Here is a 20,670-nt window from a genome sequence, read left to right on the forward strand (position 1 = left end):
TTGACACAGTTGCTCGGATGCAAGGCTTGGCAGACAGAGGGGAATTCTTGTCAAGTGGTTGGCTGGGCAATATGGTAGACTCAATATGACAATGCCATGAGGCATAGGGAGAAGTCACACCCTTTTTCTGTAGAATACTCATTTGGCCATGTTGGTAGCTTATAAGCTATAAGTTAATGTATAGAAATCTCACAAACATAATTATTTGCATGTTAGTGTCAACAGTGTGAAATCATATGTGTTACAATTGTAGTAGCCCTATCACAACCCCCAATGCCCTTGTCAAGAGGTTAGGACCTCTTGATGTAATGGCTAAGGTGTTTGACTGACAGTTGCAGGACATCCAGTTTCAAGTCCCAGTCAGGATACCCCCCAAATACGCTTACCCAGGCAAACCCAGGCTTAAGGACCTATGGGGGAGATATTGAGCAACAATCTTCTACTTTTATTCACTATTAGTTCACATGTCTAATTCAGGGGATTAGGGAACAATAGCAAAGCATGGCAAAGGTCTGCCAGAAGGCACAGAGCCCAACTAGCAACTAGATTGAACGACACAGGTGTATTGAATCTTTATGAGTTTTGAGCTGGGTGTGGCTCTGTCCATTGGCCGTGTTGCTGAAATCGCTGATCCTTGTTTTACCTAGCACTGATTGCGGTACTGTCCAGGTTGCTGAAACATTATTTACGTGTGTGCTGGTTTCATTGCACAACTTGGAGTTACCGTTAGATTCCCTTTATTTTACCTGCAGCATTTCCCAAACAGTTAGAATAGGAAAAGGGAATATAGCGACCTTAGTATATCTTAGTAGGCCTTAGCCTGTGACATCTTGGTGTAATGGCTAAGGTACCCAGGTTTGAGACACCATCGGGCTATGGCAGGATACATTGAGTAATTTTGCACAACAGGAGGTGTCCTCATAACCCCATGGGGTATATTACACCACAATACTTTTGGTTGTTTAAAAAAAATATTATATTCATTAAATGAGATATACTGTAGGTCTACACTGAACCGAAGGTAGCCTAATGACTATTTATACATGATAGAAGGCATCTGACTATGCCTTCCTTCTGTGAAATCAGGGGGTATCACCGTTTTTCTGTCATAATTGAAGTCAGTCAATTTCACAATAGAATACTGTTAACCAGCTAGGTTGACACGCAGCCTACTACTCCCGTCAGTGACTGCGGTTGGCAATTTGAGAATTGACTTGAATGCTGATTTGAGGAGAGATCGACAAAAACAGGAGATTAGTGGATTTTTGAAAGGAAAAAATGGGACGATGACGGATTGTGAGGAGCTGTCCAATTGTTCAAACGCATCTGCTTTATCAGACAGACTAACAATTCCCTCCGTTCAAATCCAGGGACACTTCAGCAAGGAATCGAGGAAATATAGATTCAAACGAAGCAAAACTTCTAAGGGTTTTGAGCCGTCGGTCCTCGCACTGTGTGGTATCGCTGAGAGGACGCCCCATAGAGGCATTTGAAATGAATTCAGCACTGGGCCAGGCGGTCAGCAACCCAAAGTCGAGTGATGTAACCGTTTCATGCGCCAAAGGCAAAGAGGAAAAAAAGGGAAAAAATCTAATCAGAGGCTGGAAAAGGGAGAGGGATGCTTTCAGGACGAGGAAAGAGAAACATGATGGTCAAAGAAGTCCCATCTTAAATTCTATACCTGACCATTTATGCACCCTCGGAAGCAAAGCGAATCCGTGTCATTGTGCAGGGGGCAGAATGGAAGACATTGCCAAAAACGGTTTGGATTGTGGAATAAAGGGCAGCGCTATTGTTGTGAGGAAGAATGACGACACTGTCACAACCGCAAAGAAACTGAGAACAGAAAAGGTAAGCTTAATGCACGTTTTAAAACATGTAGGCTACCAATCATTATCTTATTATCTTAATTGCCGTGGAATATTTTTTTCATAAGAAAGGTAGCCTAACAGGATTACTTGGCAGATGTTTTATGCTTGAGTAAGGTAGCAGCCTAATAGAGATACAGTTATATCATGGTAATCCTTTATGTGCACAGAATACACACAGCTGTTCAAGAATGCAGTTCCAAGGGCCCAGGCCAGAACATCCCCCCCCAAAAAATATAGGCTAAGAATGACAAACGAATATATAATGTACAGTGATGTGGCTACAAAACACTACCACACTATTATTTACAATATATGATGTTATTTACAATATGGACAATGATTTAATAATGAATATAATGACAAGGTACCCTAAGCACACACGCAAGCAGAGAGGTTTTAGCTGTGACATGTGAAAGGCTATAACCAGATGTAAACCTGGGGAATCACCATAATCTCAGACTCATCAGTTGTATCCTAACCCGATTAGTTTATTTTATTAGCATGTCCTCTATTTTGTTTATAATATAACTGAAACTCCACAGCAAAAGGAAGGGAAGTTTCTTCGGGTACTAATTTCTTATGCTTCTCCTTTTACAGTTTCTGTCATTTATGGTTCATGTTAATGCTATTGGAGGCTGTTGCCCACCATTGATTGTTCTCAGGGAACAGTCCCACACAGTCCACAATTTTTACCTGAGTCTTTTCATTTGATTTATCTTAAATAGCTTAGTAGGGACACCACAAAGTCCCAACCTACATAGGCAGTTGTTTTTTTTATAATGATTTAATCTAATTTGTTACAAGAGAAGACGCCTATCTTTCTCCATGACAGATGCCACCAGTAATCAGTGTTTTTCACTCAGCAGCAGGGGAAGTGGAGTGTGTGAACGGTAGCCATCTTTTCTCCCTGCTCTTGGCTATCAGCTCCTCACCGTGCTGCATATTAAAATCACACATAGCCTGTAACAATGAACGCTTGTGTTGCTTTTATGGTTACAAGACAAGGCATTCGTGATGAAGACAAGCCCTAGGTTTTTGACTCATCATTGTGGTCAATGTTTGAGACGTTTGCTGAGTGATTCTGTCTGAGGGAGGGAGGGTACAGGACTGTGGCATTGCATCTTGCAATCAAAGCAGGGGAGCATGCATCAGTCTTTGTTTTTGTCCCTTCATAGGTATCTGATCAGACACAAACAACCCTGTAGGAATGACTTCTCTTTCAAATGATGTTATATGCATACATTAACATTTAAAAATGACATAACACATTTAGTCAGAAGTACAAACATGTTCAGCACTGCATATAAACCTAAATAGCAAAAATACATGAATGACAATCTTTTTGCAGTTACAACACAAAGCAATAGTATTGCTTGTTCTTTTTCATTTGTTTTTCAGGTCATGCAGAAATGCTATTTTCATCGAATATTTCATTAAACTGCTGAAATGTGTACATCACTGGTATTCAAAGATACATATATTTTTTTGAAGATTAATTGTCAACAGCTGCTTGTAATTTTATGAAATTACCAATAGGCTTTGGAAAACAACACTTTCCTTTGTTTATTACCATCCCTATGATGAACATAGATATGAGATTATTTATGAATTAAAGGTCAGGATGCTTAAAGGCCCAGTGCAATCAAAAAAACATTTTTTTCTGTGTTTTGTATCATACAGTGCCTTGCAAAAGTATTCATCCCCCTTGGCGTTTTTCCTATTTTGTTGCATTACAACCAGTAATTTAAATAGATTTTTATTTGGATTTCATGTAATGGACAAAATAGTCAAAATTGGTGAAGTGAAATGAGAGACATAACACAAAATAAAAAACAGAAAAGTGATGCGTGCCCCCCTTTGCTATGAAGCCCATAAATAAGATTTAGTGCAACCAATTACCTTCAGAAGACACATAATTAGTTAAATAAAGTCCACCTGTGTGCAATCTAAGTGTCACATGATCTGTCACATGATCTCAGTATATATACACCAGTTCTGAAAGGCCCCAGAGTCTGCAACACCACTAATAACAGCTAGTTTTAAGTTTCCCCTCCCCACTCAAACCACTCCAAGACAGTCCTAGTAAAATTCTAGCTTGAGAATTTTTTTTTTGCTAAAAAGCTATATAATTCTTATTGATTTTATTGATGGAAAACTATTACAGTAAGATAATTGTTACACAGAAATGATTTGATATTGATGTAAAAACGGCTGCTTTGGGCCTTTTATGTTGAAAAGTCAGAGGTGATATTTGACTACTCATCCTCCTTTCCGTAGGTGGATTCAATGTTTACAGTGCCTGCACCCCCGCCACCCGGCCCTCAAAGCCCAATGTCCAATGCCCCCTTCTCTTCACCCATCTCAAAGCAACTTCTGGTGAGGACCAGATCCATAGGAACCAACACACAAGATGGAGGGCCAGACACCGATTCATGTCGCCCTGGCCCTTGTCAGCCAGGCACCAGTGTCAACCTGGAGGGCATTGTGTGGCATGAGACTGAGGAAGGTGAGGATTCCATTCCTCCAGCTCTCCTAAAATTTCAGCATTCCACCATGTGGTTCAGCATGTACATGATTGACCATGAATGAAAGGCTGTACAGTCGCTTATATCAGTGGGCATAAAACAGTTTATTCCACGGTAATATTATTAACGGTAAGCCAGTATTAATAATTATCATCTGATCAAAGGTAGGCCTTAGCCTTGCGGAGATGTAAACATAACCGTATTTACAGTAGCCCAAAACCGAGAGGCTCGATTTAATCTACTTCACTGAAGAAAGCAACATTGCTGGCTCACTTGAGGACTAGAGTGTCACTTATAAAACTGAATTTGGTCTTTGCACACGGCCAACAAAGTGATTTGTGAGCTAGAAAATGCTTTTGTATTCAAGGCTGGTTTTAATTAAAGGATCTCTGCTGATGTAACAGTGTAACAGACCATGAGAGAATTCATCTGATGTGTGTTCTGTTTTTAAGAGGCCTATTATTCCTGTAAAACTCGGATTTGAAGAGAAAGGCTGTTGCCGTCTTATTTGGAAGCTATGCCATGGGACCTCCCTAGTAAGACACCTTAGCGTTCGAGGGCTGCAGAGATGCCGAGTGCATATTGATTAGGCAAATGCTAATTGCAGACCACCATCTTAATGTCCCCGACTGTGAGCTAGATTTTGATGTATACATATCAAAATGCAATTGAGGGGTTTGATTTTATTTTCAGGAATGTTGGTAAATGTATATTAATTGAAAAACACATGTTGTGAAAGAGAGAGTTATTTTGGGGGGGGCTAGTGAAAAGACGGACATGATTTTGTTTGAAATACTGAACATTGCAAGGTCATTTTATTTTAGAAACAAATAATATATATCCACTCCAAACAACAGAACTCCAGTAGAAAAAGTATCCCGATTAGGTTTTAAACAGTTACATGTTATAAAGTATCAATCCATAAATAAATACATATTCAAATAGTCCTTTGTTTGAACTATATTGTACAAATATAACATTAGTGATTTATTGTATCCAGGGGATGAACAGTGTATATACAATGTGTGTTTTCCTTTTGGAAAAAGCAACTTTTGGAAAAATTGTATGGGGGTTTTACAGGTTTCTTTTCATTAGGATACATCAATATTTTTGAATTGCATTCTATACATTTTAGGGAAGGATTTAAGGAAGAATAAGGACATTGAAAGTCGTTTGCATTAAGTTGCTGATCAAGGTTGGATGGATGGATTCTTATTGTTTGAGTTACACTGCCCGCCAGGGGTTAGCCTATATTATTTTATTTAACTAGGCAAGTCAGTTAAAAACAAATTCTTATTTACAATGACAGCCTACCCCAGCCAAACCCTAACCCAGATGACGCTGGGCCAATTGTGAGCCGCCTATGGGACCCCCAATCACGGCTGGTTGTGATACAGCCTGGAATCAAACCAGGGTCTGTAGTGACGCCTCTAGCACTGAGATGCAGTGGCTTATACCGCTGCACCACTCGGGAGCCCCCTAACCCAAATTGAATGCGATTACATTCCTAAGCGTGGAAAAAATATTTAGAGAAACGTAACTTAGGATTGGACAGACAAATATCATGGAAATGATTCACAAAATGACTCACTTTCGCACCAGCTGCAAAAACCATATGGAATGTTCCATCCACCTGGACAATGGATATAGAGCATCTTGGGGGGGGGGGGGGGGAAACGAGTGTGCTGGATATCACATTTAGCAATAAAACACATTTTAAAGCACACCTAAACTAAATGTTTGAAAGTTTGATAACAGCCATAATTCATGCACATAGAAAGGGACCCATGAGCATTAATTTCAGATGAAAAAATGCACATCTGAAAAGTTGGCGTTTATTGTGTTTTGGACATAAACCCTTCAATTGCAGAGCTCATTCAAATTGTCACAACAACAAGACATTTCGGTTTGCAGTTCACAGATTTTAGTGTTTACTTTCAAGAAAATTAGACTAGAATCCAAACTACTTTATATGGTCATTTGCCAAGGCAAGATAAAGGTGTAATATGTTTTCATACAAATCACTTCTGTAAAAGCATTTGAATATACTCGGTACAGTGAAATAATAATGTGCAATATCTATTTGATTCTCGAATATCTTCATTCTCGACTTTTGGTTGTCTTGGAGAAATCACAGAGGGCGATTGGCTTTGTGTAAACAAAAATGTAAATTACATAATTCAGCCTTCTTGGTGCTGTGGTAAGAACAAGGCTGTATCCCACATTGTACTCTATTCCCTATATATAGTGTACTACATGGGCCCTGGTCAAAATAATTGCACAATATAGGGAATAGGGTGCCATTTGGGACGTAGACCAAGCCTCCATAAAAGCCACAAAAAGAGGATCCCATCTATCAGTCTGATGTCATTTCATCTGATAAAAAGTTATCACAATGCCATTATGGTTGTCAACTGGACCTCCATCCATGCCACAGTTCAAAGCACATCATTTTAAAATGTCTTCAATGTAACATGCTCCTTTTTGCTTTTTGAATTGTAGGTGTCCTTGTAGTCAATGTAACATGGAGAAAAAGAACCTATGTGGGGACTCTTTTGGACTGTACCAAGCATGACTGGGCACCACCCAGGTAATAATAAATATTCATCCTTTGTTGTATAGTATTGAAAAATAGTATATGAGTAGCCTATTTTGTTTTAGCCTTTTCTGTTGCCAAGAAAGCTGTCAGTGACTATGTTTGTTGCATGTCATTACCATTGTAAGTATTCAATGATGAGTACTTATGTAATTTTTGATGGATTTGATTGATTGATTTTATTTCCGTGTCATACACCAATTTTGTATAGATTTTTTTTGTATGGTTTACTATATATACACTACGGTTCAAAAGTTTGGGTTCACTTAGAAATGTCCTTGTTTTTGAAAGGAAAACATTTTTTTGGTCCATTAAAATAACATCAAGTTGATCAGAAATACAGTGTAGACATGTTAATGTTGTAAATTACTATTGTAGCTGGAAACGTCTGATTTGCAATGGAATATCTACATAGGCGTACAGAGGCCCATTATCAGCAACTGTTACACCTGTGTTCCAATGGCACGTTGTGATAGCTAATCCAAGTTTATAATTTTAAAAGGCTAATTAATCATTAGAAACCCCTTTTGCAATTGTTAGCACAGCTGAAAACTGTTATTCTGATTAAAGAAGCAATAAAACTGGCCTTCTTTAGACTAGTTGGGTATCTGGGGCATCAGCATTTGTGGGTTCGATTACAGGATCAAAATAGCCAGAAACAAAGAACTTTCTTCTGAAACTCGTCTATTCTTGTTCTGAGAAATTAAGGCTATTCCATGCGAGAAATTGCCAAGAAATTGAAGATCTCATACAACACTGTGTACTACTCCCTTCACAGAACAGCTAAAAATGGCTCTAACCAGAATAGAAAGAGGAGTGAGAGGCCCCGGTGCACAACTGAGCAAGAGGACAAGGACATTAGAGTGTCTAGTTTGAGAAACAGATGCCTCACAAGTCCTCAACTGGCAGCTTCATTAAATAGTACCCACAAAACACCAGTCTCAACGTCAACAGTGAAGAGGCGACATCGGAATGTTGGCCTTCTAGGCAGAGGTCCTCTGTCCAGTGTCTGTGTTCTTTTGCCCATCTTAATCTTTTATTTTTATTGGCCAGTCTGAGATATGGCTTTTTCTTTGCAACTCTGCCTAGAAGGCCAGCATCCCAGAGTTACCTCTTCACTGTTGACATTAAGACTGGTGTTTTGCGGAACTATTTAATGAAGCTGCCAGTTGAGGACTTCGAAGGCGTCTGTTTCTCAAACTGGACACTCAAATGTACAGTCCTCTTGCTCAGTTGTGCACTGGGGCCTCCCACTCCTCTTTCTATTCTGGTTAGAGACAGTTTGTGCTGTTCTGTGAAAGGAGTAGTACACAGTGTTGTACGAGATCTTCAGTTTATTGGCAATTTATCGCATGGAATATCTTTAATTTCACAGAACAAGAATAGACTGATGAGTTTCAGAAGAAAGTTCTTCTTTGTTTCTGGCTATTTTGAGCCCGTAATCAAACCCACAAATGCTGATGCTCAACTAGTCCAAAGAAGACCAGTTTTATTGCTTCTTTAATCAGTACAACACAGGAGTGATGGTTGCTGATAATGGGCCTCTGTACGCCTATGTAGATATTCCATAACAAATCAGACGTTTCCAGCTACAATAGTCCTTTACAACATTAACAATGTCTTCACTGTATTTCTGATCAACTTGATGTTATTTTAATGGACAAAAAAATGAGCTTTTCTTTCAAAAACAAGGACATTTCTAAGTGACCCCAAACTTTTGAACGGTAGTGTATATATATATATATATATGTATATATTTTCTTCTTCTAGATTTTGTGAGTCACCATCCAGTGACTCTGATCTGCCAGGTGGCCGTGGCCGTGGTAAAAGGATGCGACTGGCCATCCCGGATCGACCCTGTGTTGAACCTGGGCTTGCCAAGGTCCGAGGGCTGCCACATAAGAGCCGTGGTGGGGGCATTCACAGCAAGGGCCGAAGAGGGAGCCTTAATCTGATCAATAACTGCAGAACACCTCCATTTTTCACAGTTGAGGAGATCAAGCCAAACTCCATCCCATCTGGGAAGAGGAAAAACAAACCACCGACTGATCTGGATTTGAGTTTAGTCACAGATGACATTAAAAATGGAAACGGGAAGAGGATCCGTGCCAAGTCCCGGAGTGCTCCTTCCACTCCACAGGGAAAGTCGGATCCTACCTTTAACGATTCGGCATGTACCTCTCCCATACTGATAGACTGCCCCCATCCTCACTGTAACAAGAAATACAAGCATATCAATGGGCTGCGGTACCACCAGACACATGCACACTTAGATGTGGACCGGAAGCCAGAGTTTGAGGCTGAGATTGAGGACAGACTGTCTGATTGTGAGGAGTCCCTCAGTAACATGACTTTCGACTGCTCTGATATAACCAATAGCTCATCAAAGAAGCCCAGCCCCCTATATAAGGTTTCTACAATAGGGTCTCCAAAAAGCAGACGATTAATGTTCAATAGTGATCATAGTCCCATGGCGAATTCTAAAATGAGGAGGAATTCGTTGATCAAAGAGGGACTCATTGATGACTTGAGTAACTTGCCAATCATCTCGAACATGACTGTGGTACTGGAAAATTGCCTTGTTACTGATAGGAACTCCTCTGTGGAGATGCCTAAGCTTGAAGCCGAGGGTTTGATCGATAAGAAGGGAGTGTGTGATAAAGGGAAAAAGGTTCATGGGAAAGTTGAGAAGTGTTCATCTAAATCTAGAACCAACAGGCCTATAGCTCCTGCTCCCCCAAAGCTGATTGCAATCCCCAACACTGTGTTCTCCACTAACACAACAGAAGCCAACACACAGCAGTCTTCCCCATCAGTAGCTGTTGGTGTCACCACAACAAAGAACCTCTCACTTAAACCCATCAAGCCAAAGTTAAACATCATGGTAGAGCCAAGTCTGGGTAAAACAACCCTAGTCACTTGCAAGGAGACCAGGAACAAAGACAAACGAAGATTAAAAGACAAACACAATAAAGACACAAGGACCTCTAATGGCGATAGCATTCAACTAAAGATGGACGAGGGAAAGGTGGTGGGAAAAGAACCTTCTGGAAGCCTTCTGAAAGAGCACTTGAGCAAACAAGACGTAATGAACAGTCTAACGGAGTCTCAGGAGAGTAGAATGGCCAGCATCAGAGCTGAGGCTGACAAAGTGTACACGTTCACTGACAACTCTCCTAGTCCTTCCATAGGTAGCTCTTCAAGACTGGATTGTGGCTCCCTTGAAAGTGGAGATGGCACCACCACCAAAACTAACAGCCCGGCATACTCAGACATATCGGATGCAGGTGATGATGGGGGTTCAGACTGCCGTTCAGACACTAGGTCCAAAAGTCCAAGGTCCATCTCAGCCTCTGAGATGAACTCAAACAACAATCCCAATCTAAATCCAAAGACTCCTCCAGCTGCATCTATTCCTGCAGGGCCTGTCAAAGACCCCCAGTCTCCTTTTTACCACGGATATGACCCCTACTATATTCAGAATTACATGCAGACCGGCCAGTCAAACACAGCTGCTTTCCATAAGACCTCCACCCTTCAAGACAGTAAATGCAAAAAGGAGGACAATGAGGGGAGAAACACCCCGGAATTATTTGATTCGAAGAAGACTGATGTCATCAACTCAAGTTCGCAGTCCCAGCTTCAGATGGCGATGACACAAACACACACGGCTCTTGCCCAGTCCTTGTACTACGGCCAGTATGCACGAGGTCTTTACATGGATCAAAAACTCTTAATTGCATCCAAGTGCTGTGATCAGCAGCAAATCACCAAGCAGAGAGGAGGTCAAGCAAACCGAGAACCAGATGAGTTGAAACACATGATAACCTCGACATCTGTATTATCTAAGGGGACAGACTCTGTGAAAACGTGCTGTGCCAAACCTGGGCTCTCGTTTGCAGAAATGGATGAGCGACCCCAGACTCTGACCACACAGCCACAAGGGAAGCCGATGCTTGTCAATATGACAGAAAACCAGGGACTTGTCAAAGACAGTGATGAAATGAAATCATCCATGAATCCAAATAATCAGACAGATCTGGACTCAAATGTATCATTTTCAAATGTAAGTTTTTCACTCTGTCTTTAGCTATTTGGATGTTGGTGTGTACGACTGTTGTGAAGGTCAGATTGTCAGACTGTTGCATTATGTAAACCTTTAGTCCAGGTAAAGGCTGTTTATGTGGTACTGTAGATGTCCTTTTGCCTAATATTTTCAAGAAGACAGATTAGGAAGATAAGTTTTATTTTATCGGTCAAATCTAAGATGGCCATACTACTAAAGGACGTAACCCAATTTTAGATGTAAATGTAAACATTTAACATAAGTAGCTAAGTAAGGAACATTTGAAAAGAAAAGTTGGTTTTGATACAAATGTTGAATTTGCAGTTGATGGATTGACTTGTCAATTCACAAACTGGGATTACTGGTATTAAATTAAATATTAAGAAAACCCATCACAAACAACACTTTTCCTCATCGATTTAGCATGCAGAAGTCCAATGCTGGTCCCGACCAAATCAATCCAATAATGTGGAGCAGCAAAGTGAAGATCTTAGCCAGAGCTCAGAGGAGTTAAATGCTGACATGTCTAAGGAGTGGGAGATGCCCTCTGAGCCAGTGACAAAGTTGGGAGTAGAGCTCAAAAAGGCTACGAACCAGAACGTCACCACATCAGACATAGAGGACTGTGATAGGCTAGAGGAGCAGCAGCCAATAGGGGTCATGTCTGAGGAATCACAGAGTGCCAGGGTGGCTGTATCACCAGCGATGAACCCCCAACAACAACCCTATATCCAGTACCAGCATTCCTACCAATACCTACAGATGTGTGACCCCAGCAACAACTCTTACACGGTCAAGTCACCCACCCTGGTGCATAACTACCCACGTAAGTCTATATGGTTGGAGAAATTATGACTACAATGGGCAATAGAAACTGAAATCGAGTTGTTTGCGTGAATTTTTCTGCTTCATCATATTTTGTGTATTTAACATTTTGGATTATATCACGTGTTCAAGATTCATGCCAAGTTTGTGTCATGTTAAAGAGATTGCTATTTGGCCTGGCATTGTGAATGAATTTATTGAAGGGCTGTTTTCTAAATTGTGTTTTGTACTGTACATATTAGGTTTCCACTATCCTCTCTATGGGAAAACAGCAGGCAGAGAGGAGTCAGATTTGACTCAGAACAGCCGTAGTGTGAGCAGTAAGCCAGCCAGTGAGTCTACTGCCCTTGAGCTTCTGCAACACCACAATCTGCCATACCATGGCAAATCCCCTGCGGTGAGTGTCCATCAAGTATAGGCAGAATTGAGGCTGAAAAATATAAAGCAAAAGGGAATCCATGAAAGGAACATGCATCAGTTTATGGCGGAAGAGAGAGGAAATTGAAATGAGCATCTGTGAGATACTAGCCCTATTGCAAGTGTGATCTGTGACATGCTGTTGAAATTATAATATTAGTGTGCAATACATACTGCATATACAGTACTACAAAGACATATTTTAGTAAAGAATCACCCTTTTTGTCAATAGCCTGGTGAGAAAGGATCCCTTGAAGGAGAGAGAGAGACTGACCGGGAGAGGAACCATGTTCCCTTTGCCAGGCACCTTCACACTCATCATCATACACATCTTGGAATGAGCTACCCACTCATGTCTGGGCAGTACGACATTTTCCAAGGTAAACAAACGTTTCCTGAATGATTGAAATGTAAAGTGAAAAAAATATTTTACTTTGAAAATATTATATATTTCATTTCTAAAAACAATAAGTCTGTGATTGAGAGGAAGGCATGCTTATTATGTCTATAATATGTTGTTTTCTTTACTGATACTAAAGCACAATAGTTCATTAGATATAGCTAGATCTCTCATCTCTCTTTTGAAGGGATAAGCTCTAGAGCCCTGGTTTCCAGCCAGAAGGTGTTGGTACACTTATCTTCAACTGGTATGTCCTCTTAGTTGCCCAATCCATACCCTCTCTATGATAGGCCTATTGTTTGATCCTTTTGTCAAAAGAGAAAAGGATCCGTACTGAATAATGACATGAAGTAAACTTTATTTCAATTTTCTTTACTGTGAGAGGTAGGTATTCTATATAAAATCATTCTAAAATCAAATAAGATGTTCATGAACTCTGCTTCTACAGATAATGAAGGGAAGAAGTAAAACCATGTGACTGGCTCACATGAGGATAAGAAGATTTACAGGCATCAATTCCATGGTGTTATATTCATAGCCTCTATGGGAGGCAGAGACCAATTTCATTTGCGATTTAATCAATATTTTATAAGAGTCAGAGTAGTGGTATTGTAATATTGGTGGAGATATGTATCAAGTAACAAGACTTAAGTATTTTGCATTTGGATGCCTGTCTGAAAACACACGTGACAAACCCCATAGTGTCATAGAATCAGCCATAAATTGCCATGCTACAAAGTTTATATGCACATGTATCGTAATGTAAATCATATGGTTGAATGTACTGAAATTTGTATTATCCCAATGTTTTTTTCCGTTGGGAAACTGCAATTGAAGTGCAAGAGTCTATAAAGTGGTCCTCCCAGTATTACTTAATTACATTTGTATACTGTACTTGACTGTAGCCACTTGTTGATTGTATTGTCTTGTGTGAGAGTAAATCTTCACATTTTACCAGTGCCATAGAACTGTGGTGTATATATTCTGTATAGTTACATGACATAGTATTAAATGCTTATTATTTATGTTTGTTTTAATTTCAATGCATTGTATTGTGATTTACATTACAGCACATTACTTGCATAGTTCCAGTGGTTGTTTTATTACTTGAATAGTGCTACAAACTCTGTTTACAAGTATTGACATCTCTAGAGAAACTCTTCAATGAAGTTGCATGATGAGTGTAATTCACACAGTGTATCAAGTTACTTTGGAATCAATTAAACATGGAAACTGCTGTTGCTTTTTTATACTGTTTATGCCTTAATTCATATGTGTGGCAATCAGAATTAAAGGGTGTTTATATACACCTTATGTGTTCTGTCTATTTTGTCCTTAATAATGCCCATGCACTATACACTCTCTTCCAGGGCAGAAGGTAAAACAAGGGGGCTTGTGTCAGGGGGCATCTGTAAATTTTACACATTTGATTACATCCCTGTTAGTGAGCATTTCTACTTTGCCAAGATAATCCAGCCATCTGACAGGTGTGGCATATCACGAAGCTGATTAAACAGCATGATAATTACATAGGTGCGCCTTGTGTTGGGGGACAATAAAAGGTCCATCTAAAATGTGTAGTTTTGTCCAACATTTATGTAAAATCTTTGAAATTGTTGCATGTTACGTTTATATTTTTGTTCCGTATACAGTGCCTTATTAAGAAAGGATTCACACCTCTTGACTTTTTCCACATTTTGTTGTTACAGCCTGAGTAAAAAATACAAATTTAGATTGTGTGGGTCAGTGACAAAAACACACACACTTGAAAGTGGAATTTCTTTGAAATTTTTACAAAAAAATAAAAAATGAAAAGCTGAAATGTCTCGAGTCAATAGGTATTTTACCCCTTTGTTATGACAAGCCTAAATAAGTTCAGGAGTAAAAATGTACTTCATAATACGTTGCACACTCTGTGTGCAATTGTGTTTAACTTTTTTTTTTATGGCTATCTCATTTCTGAACCCGACACATACAATTATCTGTAAGGTCCCTCAGTTGAGAAGTGAATTTCAAACAGTTTCAGCCACAAAGACCAGAGAGGATTTCCAATGCCTCACAAAGGGCACCTATTGGTAGATGTGTAAAAACAGCAGACATTGAATATCCCTTTGAGCATGGTGAAGATATTAATTACACTGTGGATGGTGCATCAATACACACAGTCACTACAAAGATACAGGCGTCCTTCCTAACTCAGTTGCCGGAGTAAAGGAAAACCGCTTAGGGATTTCACCATGAGGCCAATGCAGACTTTAAATTAGTTACAGAGTTTAATGGCTGTGATAGGAGAATGGATGGATCAACAACATTGTAGTTACTCCACAAAACTAACCTAATTAACAGAGTGAAAAGAAGGAAGCCTGTACAGAATAGAAATATTCTAAAACATGCATCCTGTTTGGAACAAGGCGAAACTGTAAAAATATGGCAAAGCAATTAACACTTTTTATTCAGGACAAAAAGTTATGTTTGCGGCAAATCCAACACAACACATTACTGAGTACCACTCTCCATATTTTCAAGCATAGTAGTGGCTGCATCATGTTATGAGTATGCTTGTAATTGTTAATGACTTTGGAGTTTCAGGATAAAAAAGAAACGGAATGGAGCTAAGCACAGGCAAAATCCTAGAGGAAAACCTGGTTCAGTCTGCTTTCCACCAGACACTGGGAGATGAATTAACCTTTTAGTAGGACAGTAACCTAAAACACAGGGTCAAATCTACACTGGAGTTGCTTACCAAGAAGACAGTGAATGTTACATTTTTTACTTAAATCTACTTAAATCTGGCAAGACCTGAAAATGTTTGTCTAGCAATGATCAACCACCAATTTGACAGAGCTTGAAGAATTTTTAAAAGAATAATGGACAAATGTTGAACAATTCGTGTGGAAAGCTCTTGGAAACGTTTCAAGAGAAGGCCCAGATGCAGACAGTGTCGATGTAACAAAAGTTTATTTCTAGAACAGGGGGCAGGAAAAACGACAGGCCAAGGGCAGGCAGAGGTCAGTAATCCAGATCAGAGTCCATAAGGTACAGAATGGCAGGCAAGCTCAGTGTTAGGGCAGGGAAAATGGTAGAAACTAGAAAACAGGAACTAGAACAAGATAGGAGCAAGGTGAAAAACACTGGTAGGCTTGACGAACAAAATGAAATGGCAACAGACAAACATAGAACACAGGTATAAATACACTGGGGATAATGGGGAAGATGGGCAACACCTGGAGGCGGGTGGAGAAAAGAACAAAGACAGGTGAAACAGATCAGGGTGTGACAGTACCCTCCCTACCTGGGCGCACACCTGGTTGACCGGGGATCTGGTGTTGGAAATCAGCGATGAGGCCTGGGTCTAGGACGTCCCAGCACCATTCCTCTGGGCCATAACCCTCTCAGTCAACTAGGTACAGGAATCCCCTGCCTAGAGGCCGAACCTTCACCGTGTACGCCGGTTGGCCACTGATTAGATGGGGGAGAGGAGTGAGCCTGGAAACAGGCTCGGTCTATAAAAAAATGGTCAGATGAAGCAGATGCTAAACTACAGGTCTGCTTTACTATCACAGACTGGAACATGTTCCGGGATTCTTCCGATGACATTGAGGAATACACCACATCAGTCACTGGCTTTATCAATAAGTGAATTGAGGACGTCGTCCCCACAGTGACTGTACGTACATACCCCAACCAGAAGCCATGGATTACAGGCAACATTCGCACTGAGCTAAAGGGTAGAGCTGCCGCTTTCAAGGTGCGGGACTCTAACCTGGAAGCTTACAAGAAATCCCGCTATGCCCTGCGACGAACCATCAAACAGGCAAAGCGTCAATACAGGGCTAAGATTAAATCATACTACACCAGCTCTGACGCTCGTCGGATGTGGCTGGGCTTGCAAACTATTACAGACTACAAAGGGAAGCACAGCCACGAGCTGCACAGTGACACGAGTCTACCAGACGAGCTAAATCATTTCTATGCTCGCTTCGAGGCAAGCAACACTGAGGCATGCATGGGAGCACCAGCTGTTCCGGACGACTGTGTGATCACGCTCTCCGTAGCCGACGGGAGTAAGACCTTTAATAAACAGGTCAACATACACAAGGCTGCGGGGCCAGACGGATTACCAGGACGTGTGCTCCGGACATGTGCTGACCAACTGGCAGGTGTCTTCACTGACATTTTCAACATGTCCCTGATTGAGTCTGTAATACCAACATGCTTCAAGCAGACCACCATAGTCCCTGTGCCCAAGAACACAAAGACAACCTGCCTAAATGACTACAGACCCGTAGCATTCACGTCCATAGCCATGAAGTGCTTTGAAAGGCTGGTAATGGCTCACTTAAACACTAGACCCACTCCAATTTGCATACCGCCTAAACAGATCCACAGATGATGCAATCTCTATTGCAATCCACACTGCCCTTTCCCACCTGGACAAAAGGAACACCTATGTGAGAATGCTGTTCATTGACTACAGCTCAGCGTTCAACACCATAGTACCCTCAAAGCTCATCACCAAGCTAAGGAACCTGGTACTAAACACCTCCATCTGCAACTGGATCCTGGACTTCCTGACAGGCCACCTCCAGGTGGTGAGGGTAGGTAGCAACACAACTGCTACGCTGATCCTCAACACTGGAGCTCCCCTGGGGTGCGTGCTCAGTCCTCTCCTGTACTCCCTGTTCACCCACAACTCCACGAATCCAACACCATCATTAAGTTTGCTGACGACACAACAGTGTCGGCCTGATCACCGACAACGATGAGACAGCCTATAGGGAGGAGGTCACTGACCTGGCCGGGTGGTGCCAGAATAACAACCTATCCCTCAACGTAGCCAAGACTAAGGAGATGATTGTGGACTACAGGAAAAGGAGCCCCATTCTCATCGACGGGGCTGTAGTGGAGCAGGTTGAGAGCTTCAAATTCCTTGGTGTCCACATCAACAACAAACTAGATTGGTCCAAACTCACCAAGACAGTCGTGAAGAGGGCACTATTCCCCCTCAGGAAACTAAAAAGATTTGGCATGGGTCCTGAGATCCTCTAAAAGGTTCTACAGCTGCAACATCGAGAGCATCCGGACCGGTTGCATCACTGCCTGGTATGGCAATTGTTCGGCCTCCGACCGCAAGGCACTTCAGAGGGTAGTGCGTACGGCCCAGTACATCACTGGGGCAAAGCTGCCTGCCATCCAGAACCTCTACACCAGGCGGTGTCAGAGGAAGGCCCTAAAAATTGTCAAAGACCCCAGCCACCCCAGTCATAGACTGTTCTCTCTACTACTGCATGGCAAGCGGTACCGGAGTGCCAAGTCTTGGCTTCTCAACAGTATTTACCCCCAAGCCATAAGACTCCTGAACAGGTAACCAAAATGGTTACCCGGACTATTTGCATTGTGTGCCCCCCCAACCCCTCTTTTACGCCGCTGCTACTCTATGTTTATCTTATATGTATAGTCACTTTAACTATACATTCATTTACATACTACCTAAATTGGCCCGACCAACCAGTGCTCCCGCACATTGGCTAACCGGGCTATCTGCATTGTGTCCCACCACCTGCCAACAGCTCCTTTTACGCTTCTGCTACTCTCTGTACATCATATATGTACAGAGAGTATATCTACATGTACATACTACCTCAATCAGCCTGACTGACAGGTGTCTGTATATAGCCTTGCTACTCTTTTTTCAAATGTCTTTTTACTGTTGTTTTATTTATTTATTTACCTACCTACCTACCTACCTACCTACCTACCTACCTACCTACCTACCTACACACACACACACACACACACACACACACACACACACACACACACACACACACACACACACACACACACACACACACACACACACACACACACACACACACACACACACACACACACACACACCTTTTTTCCTCGCTCTATTGGTTAGAGCCTGTAAGTAAGCATTTCACTGTAAGGTCTACACCTGTTGTATTCGGAGCACATGACAAATAAACTTTGATTTGATTTGATTTGGGTGTGTTATAGGCAGGCTTCCATTCATCCCCTTCCCGTATCCGCACCAGGTGGTAGGCGTTCCATAGGTCCAGCTTGGAGAACACGGTTTCCCCCTGAAGTGGCTCAAAGGCCGAGGAGATGAGTGGTATCGGGTAGTGGTTCTTCACCGTGATGTAGTTGAGGCCCCGGTAGTCAATGCACGGGCACAGGGTTTTGTTCTTGTCCACAAAAATGAATCCTGTGCCGGCAGGGGAGGCAGAAGGATGGATGTACCCTGCAGCTAGGGAGGCCTCAATGTAAATCTCCATAGCCTTGGTCTCCGGACTCAGAGTACAGTTGTCCCCAGGGGCGGAGTGGTGCCTGGGAAAAGTTTGATCCCGCAGTCATAGGGTCAATGCAGCGGAAGCGAAGTGGCCCGGACTGTAAAGAATACCTCTCAGGTTAAATAATGAACAGGTAATTGGGGGATTGAAACCAGGTGTGTAAGACAAAGACAAAACAAATGGAAAATGAAAAGTGGATCGGCGATGGCTAGAAGGCCGGTGACGTCGACCTCCGAATGTCGCCCGAACAAGGAGAGGGACCGACTTCGGCGGAAGTTGTGACACACCCAGAAAGACTCACAAGTTCTACAAAGTATTGATTCAGGGCTGTGAATACTTATGTAAATTATACATTTCTGTATTTCATTTTCAATAGTTTAGCAAACATTTTATAAAACATATTTTCACTTTGTCATTATGGGGTATTGTGTGTAGATGGATGAGATGTTTTATTTATTTAATACATTTTTAATTCAGGCTGTAACATGTCAAAATGTGGAATAAGACAAGGGGTATGGTTACTTTCTGAAGGCACTGTATAATGCAATTCTATTCATGGTGCAAAATGTATCTTCCAGACATAGGGTCTATGATTCAAAGGGGTTTTGCAACTGACTAGGTATCCCTTTCCCTTTCCCTTCCCCTTCCCTTCCTTTTCCCTTACTACTGTTGCCTATTGTCATTATGCGTAACACAAGAGCAGTAACTTGGAACAGCATTGTGTAAATCTTTGTCCATGTAAAAACTATTATGCAATTTTTGGCGGTTCAAAGATAAGAATGGCTTAAAAAATGTAAAAAAAATTTGGCACCACTAAATAGATGTGCAAGCCAATTTTTTAAATAAAAAAGCCTACACAATGAATATTTCTGGCACAGGCTTATGGAAACAAATTTGATATACACTGAGGATACTAAACATTAGGAACACTTTCCTAATATTGAGTTGTATCATTCCAGAATCATGGGCGTTAATTGGGAGTTGGTCCCCCCCTTTGCTGCTATAACAGCCTCTACTCTTCTGGGAAGGCTTTCCACTAGATGTTGGAACATTACTGCGGGGTCTTGCTTCCATTCAGCCACAAGAGCATTAGTGAGTTGGCCTTCCAATTCATCACAAAGGTGTTCGATGGGGTTGAGGTCAGGGCTTTGTGCAGGCCAGTCAATTTCATCCACACAGATCTCGACAAAGCATTACCGTATGGATCTTGCTTTGTGAATGGGGGCATTGTCCTGCTGAAACAGGAAAGGGCCTTCCCCAAACTGTTGCTATAAAGTTGGAAGCACAGTCTACAATGTCATTGTATGCTGTAGCATTAAGATTTCCCTTCACTGGAACTAAGGGGCCTAGCCCGAACCATGAAAACGTCCCAGGACCATTATTCCTCCTCCACCAAACTTCACAGTTGGCACTATGCATTGGGGCAGATAGCGTTCTCCTGGCATCCGCCAAACCCAGATTCGTCCGTCGGACTGCCAGATGTTGAAGCGTGATTCATCACTCCAGAATACTCGTTTACACTGCTCCAGAGTCCAGCCGGCGCTTGGCATTGCGCATGGTAATCTTAGGCTTGTGTGTGGCTGCTTGTCCATGGAAACCCATTTCATGAGGCTCCCGACAAACAGTTATTGTGCTGACGTTGTTTCCAGAGGC

At 41.6% G+C, this 20,670-nt stretch overlaps 1 protein-coding gene across 2 annotated transcripts; it reads left to right on the forward strand.

The window, feature by feature from the left end:
- Positions 1-1,131: 1,131 nt before the first annotated feature.
- On the forward strand, positions 1,132-14,010 carry znf608 (zinc finger protein 608). 2 transcript variants are annotated; one of them, XM_031807886.1, is made up of 9 exons: positions 1,132-1,851; positions 4,149-4,377; positions 6,899-6,986; positions 8,763-11,058; positions 11,482-11,884; positions 12,126-12,280; positions 12,533-12,680; positions 12,888-12,947; positions 13,149-14,010. In XM_031807886.1, exons 1-9 carry the CDS (start codon positions 1,495-1,497, stop codon positions 13,166-13,168), a joined length of 3,756 nt encoding a protein of 1,251 aa, XP_031663746.1. In that variant the 5' UTR covers positions 1,132-1,494; the 3' UTR covers positions 13,169-14,010. The 2 variants fall into 2 exon arrangements, with proteins under 2 accessions (XP_031663746.1, XP_020332095.1); XM_020476506.2 differs by lacking the exon at positions 12,888-12,947 and having other exon boundaries at positions 1,376-1,851.
- The last annotated feature ends 6,660 nt before the right edge of the window (positions 14,011-20,670 follow it).

This window comes from Oncorhynchus kisutch, linkage group LG3 (assembly GCF_002021735.2).
Source record: "Oncorhynchus kisutch isolate 150728-3 linkage group LG3, Okis_V2, whole genome shotgun sequence".
Lineage (NCBI taxonomy): Eukaryota > Metazoa > Chordata > Actinopteri > Salmoniformes > Salmonidae > Oncorhynchus > Oncorhynchus kisutch.

What these genes read in the sequence shown, in the direction of transcription:
- znf608 (XM_031807886.1), top strand. Translation starts at nt 1,495, where the DNA reads ATGAATTCAGCACTGGGCCAGGCGGTCAGCAACCCAAAGTCGAGTGAT. An exon ending in GTGGCATGAGACTGAGGAAG is followed by an intron (nt 4,378 to 6,898) that starts GTGAGGATTCCA and finishes TTTGAATTGTAG; the next exon opens with GTGTCCTTGTAGTCAATGTA. An exon ending in CAAATGTATCATTTTCAAAT is followed by an intron (nt 11,059 to 11,481) that starts GTAAGTTTTTCA and finishes TCATCGATTTAG; the next exon opens with CATGCAGAAGTCCAATGCTG.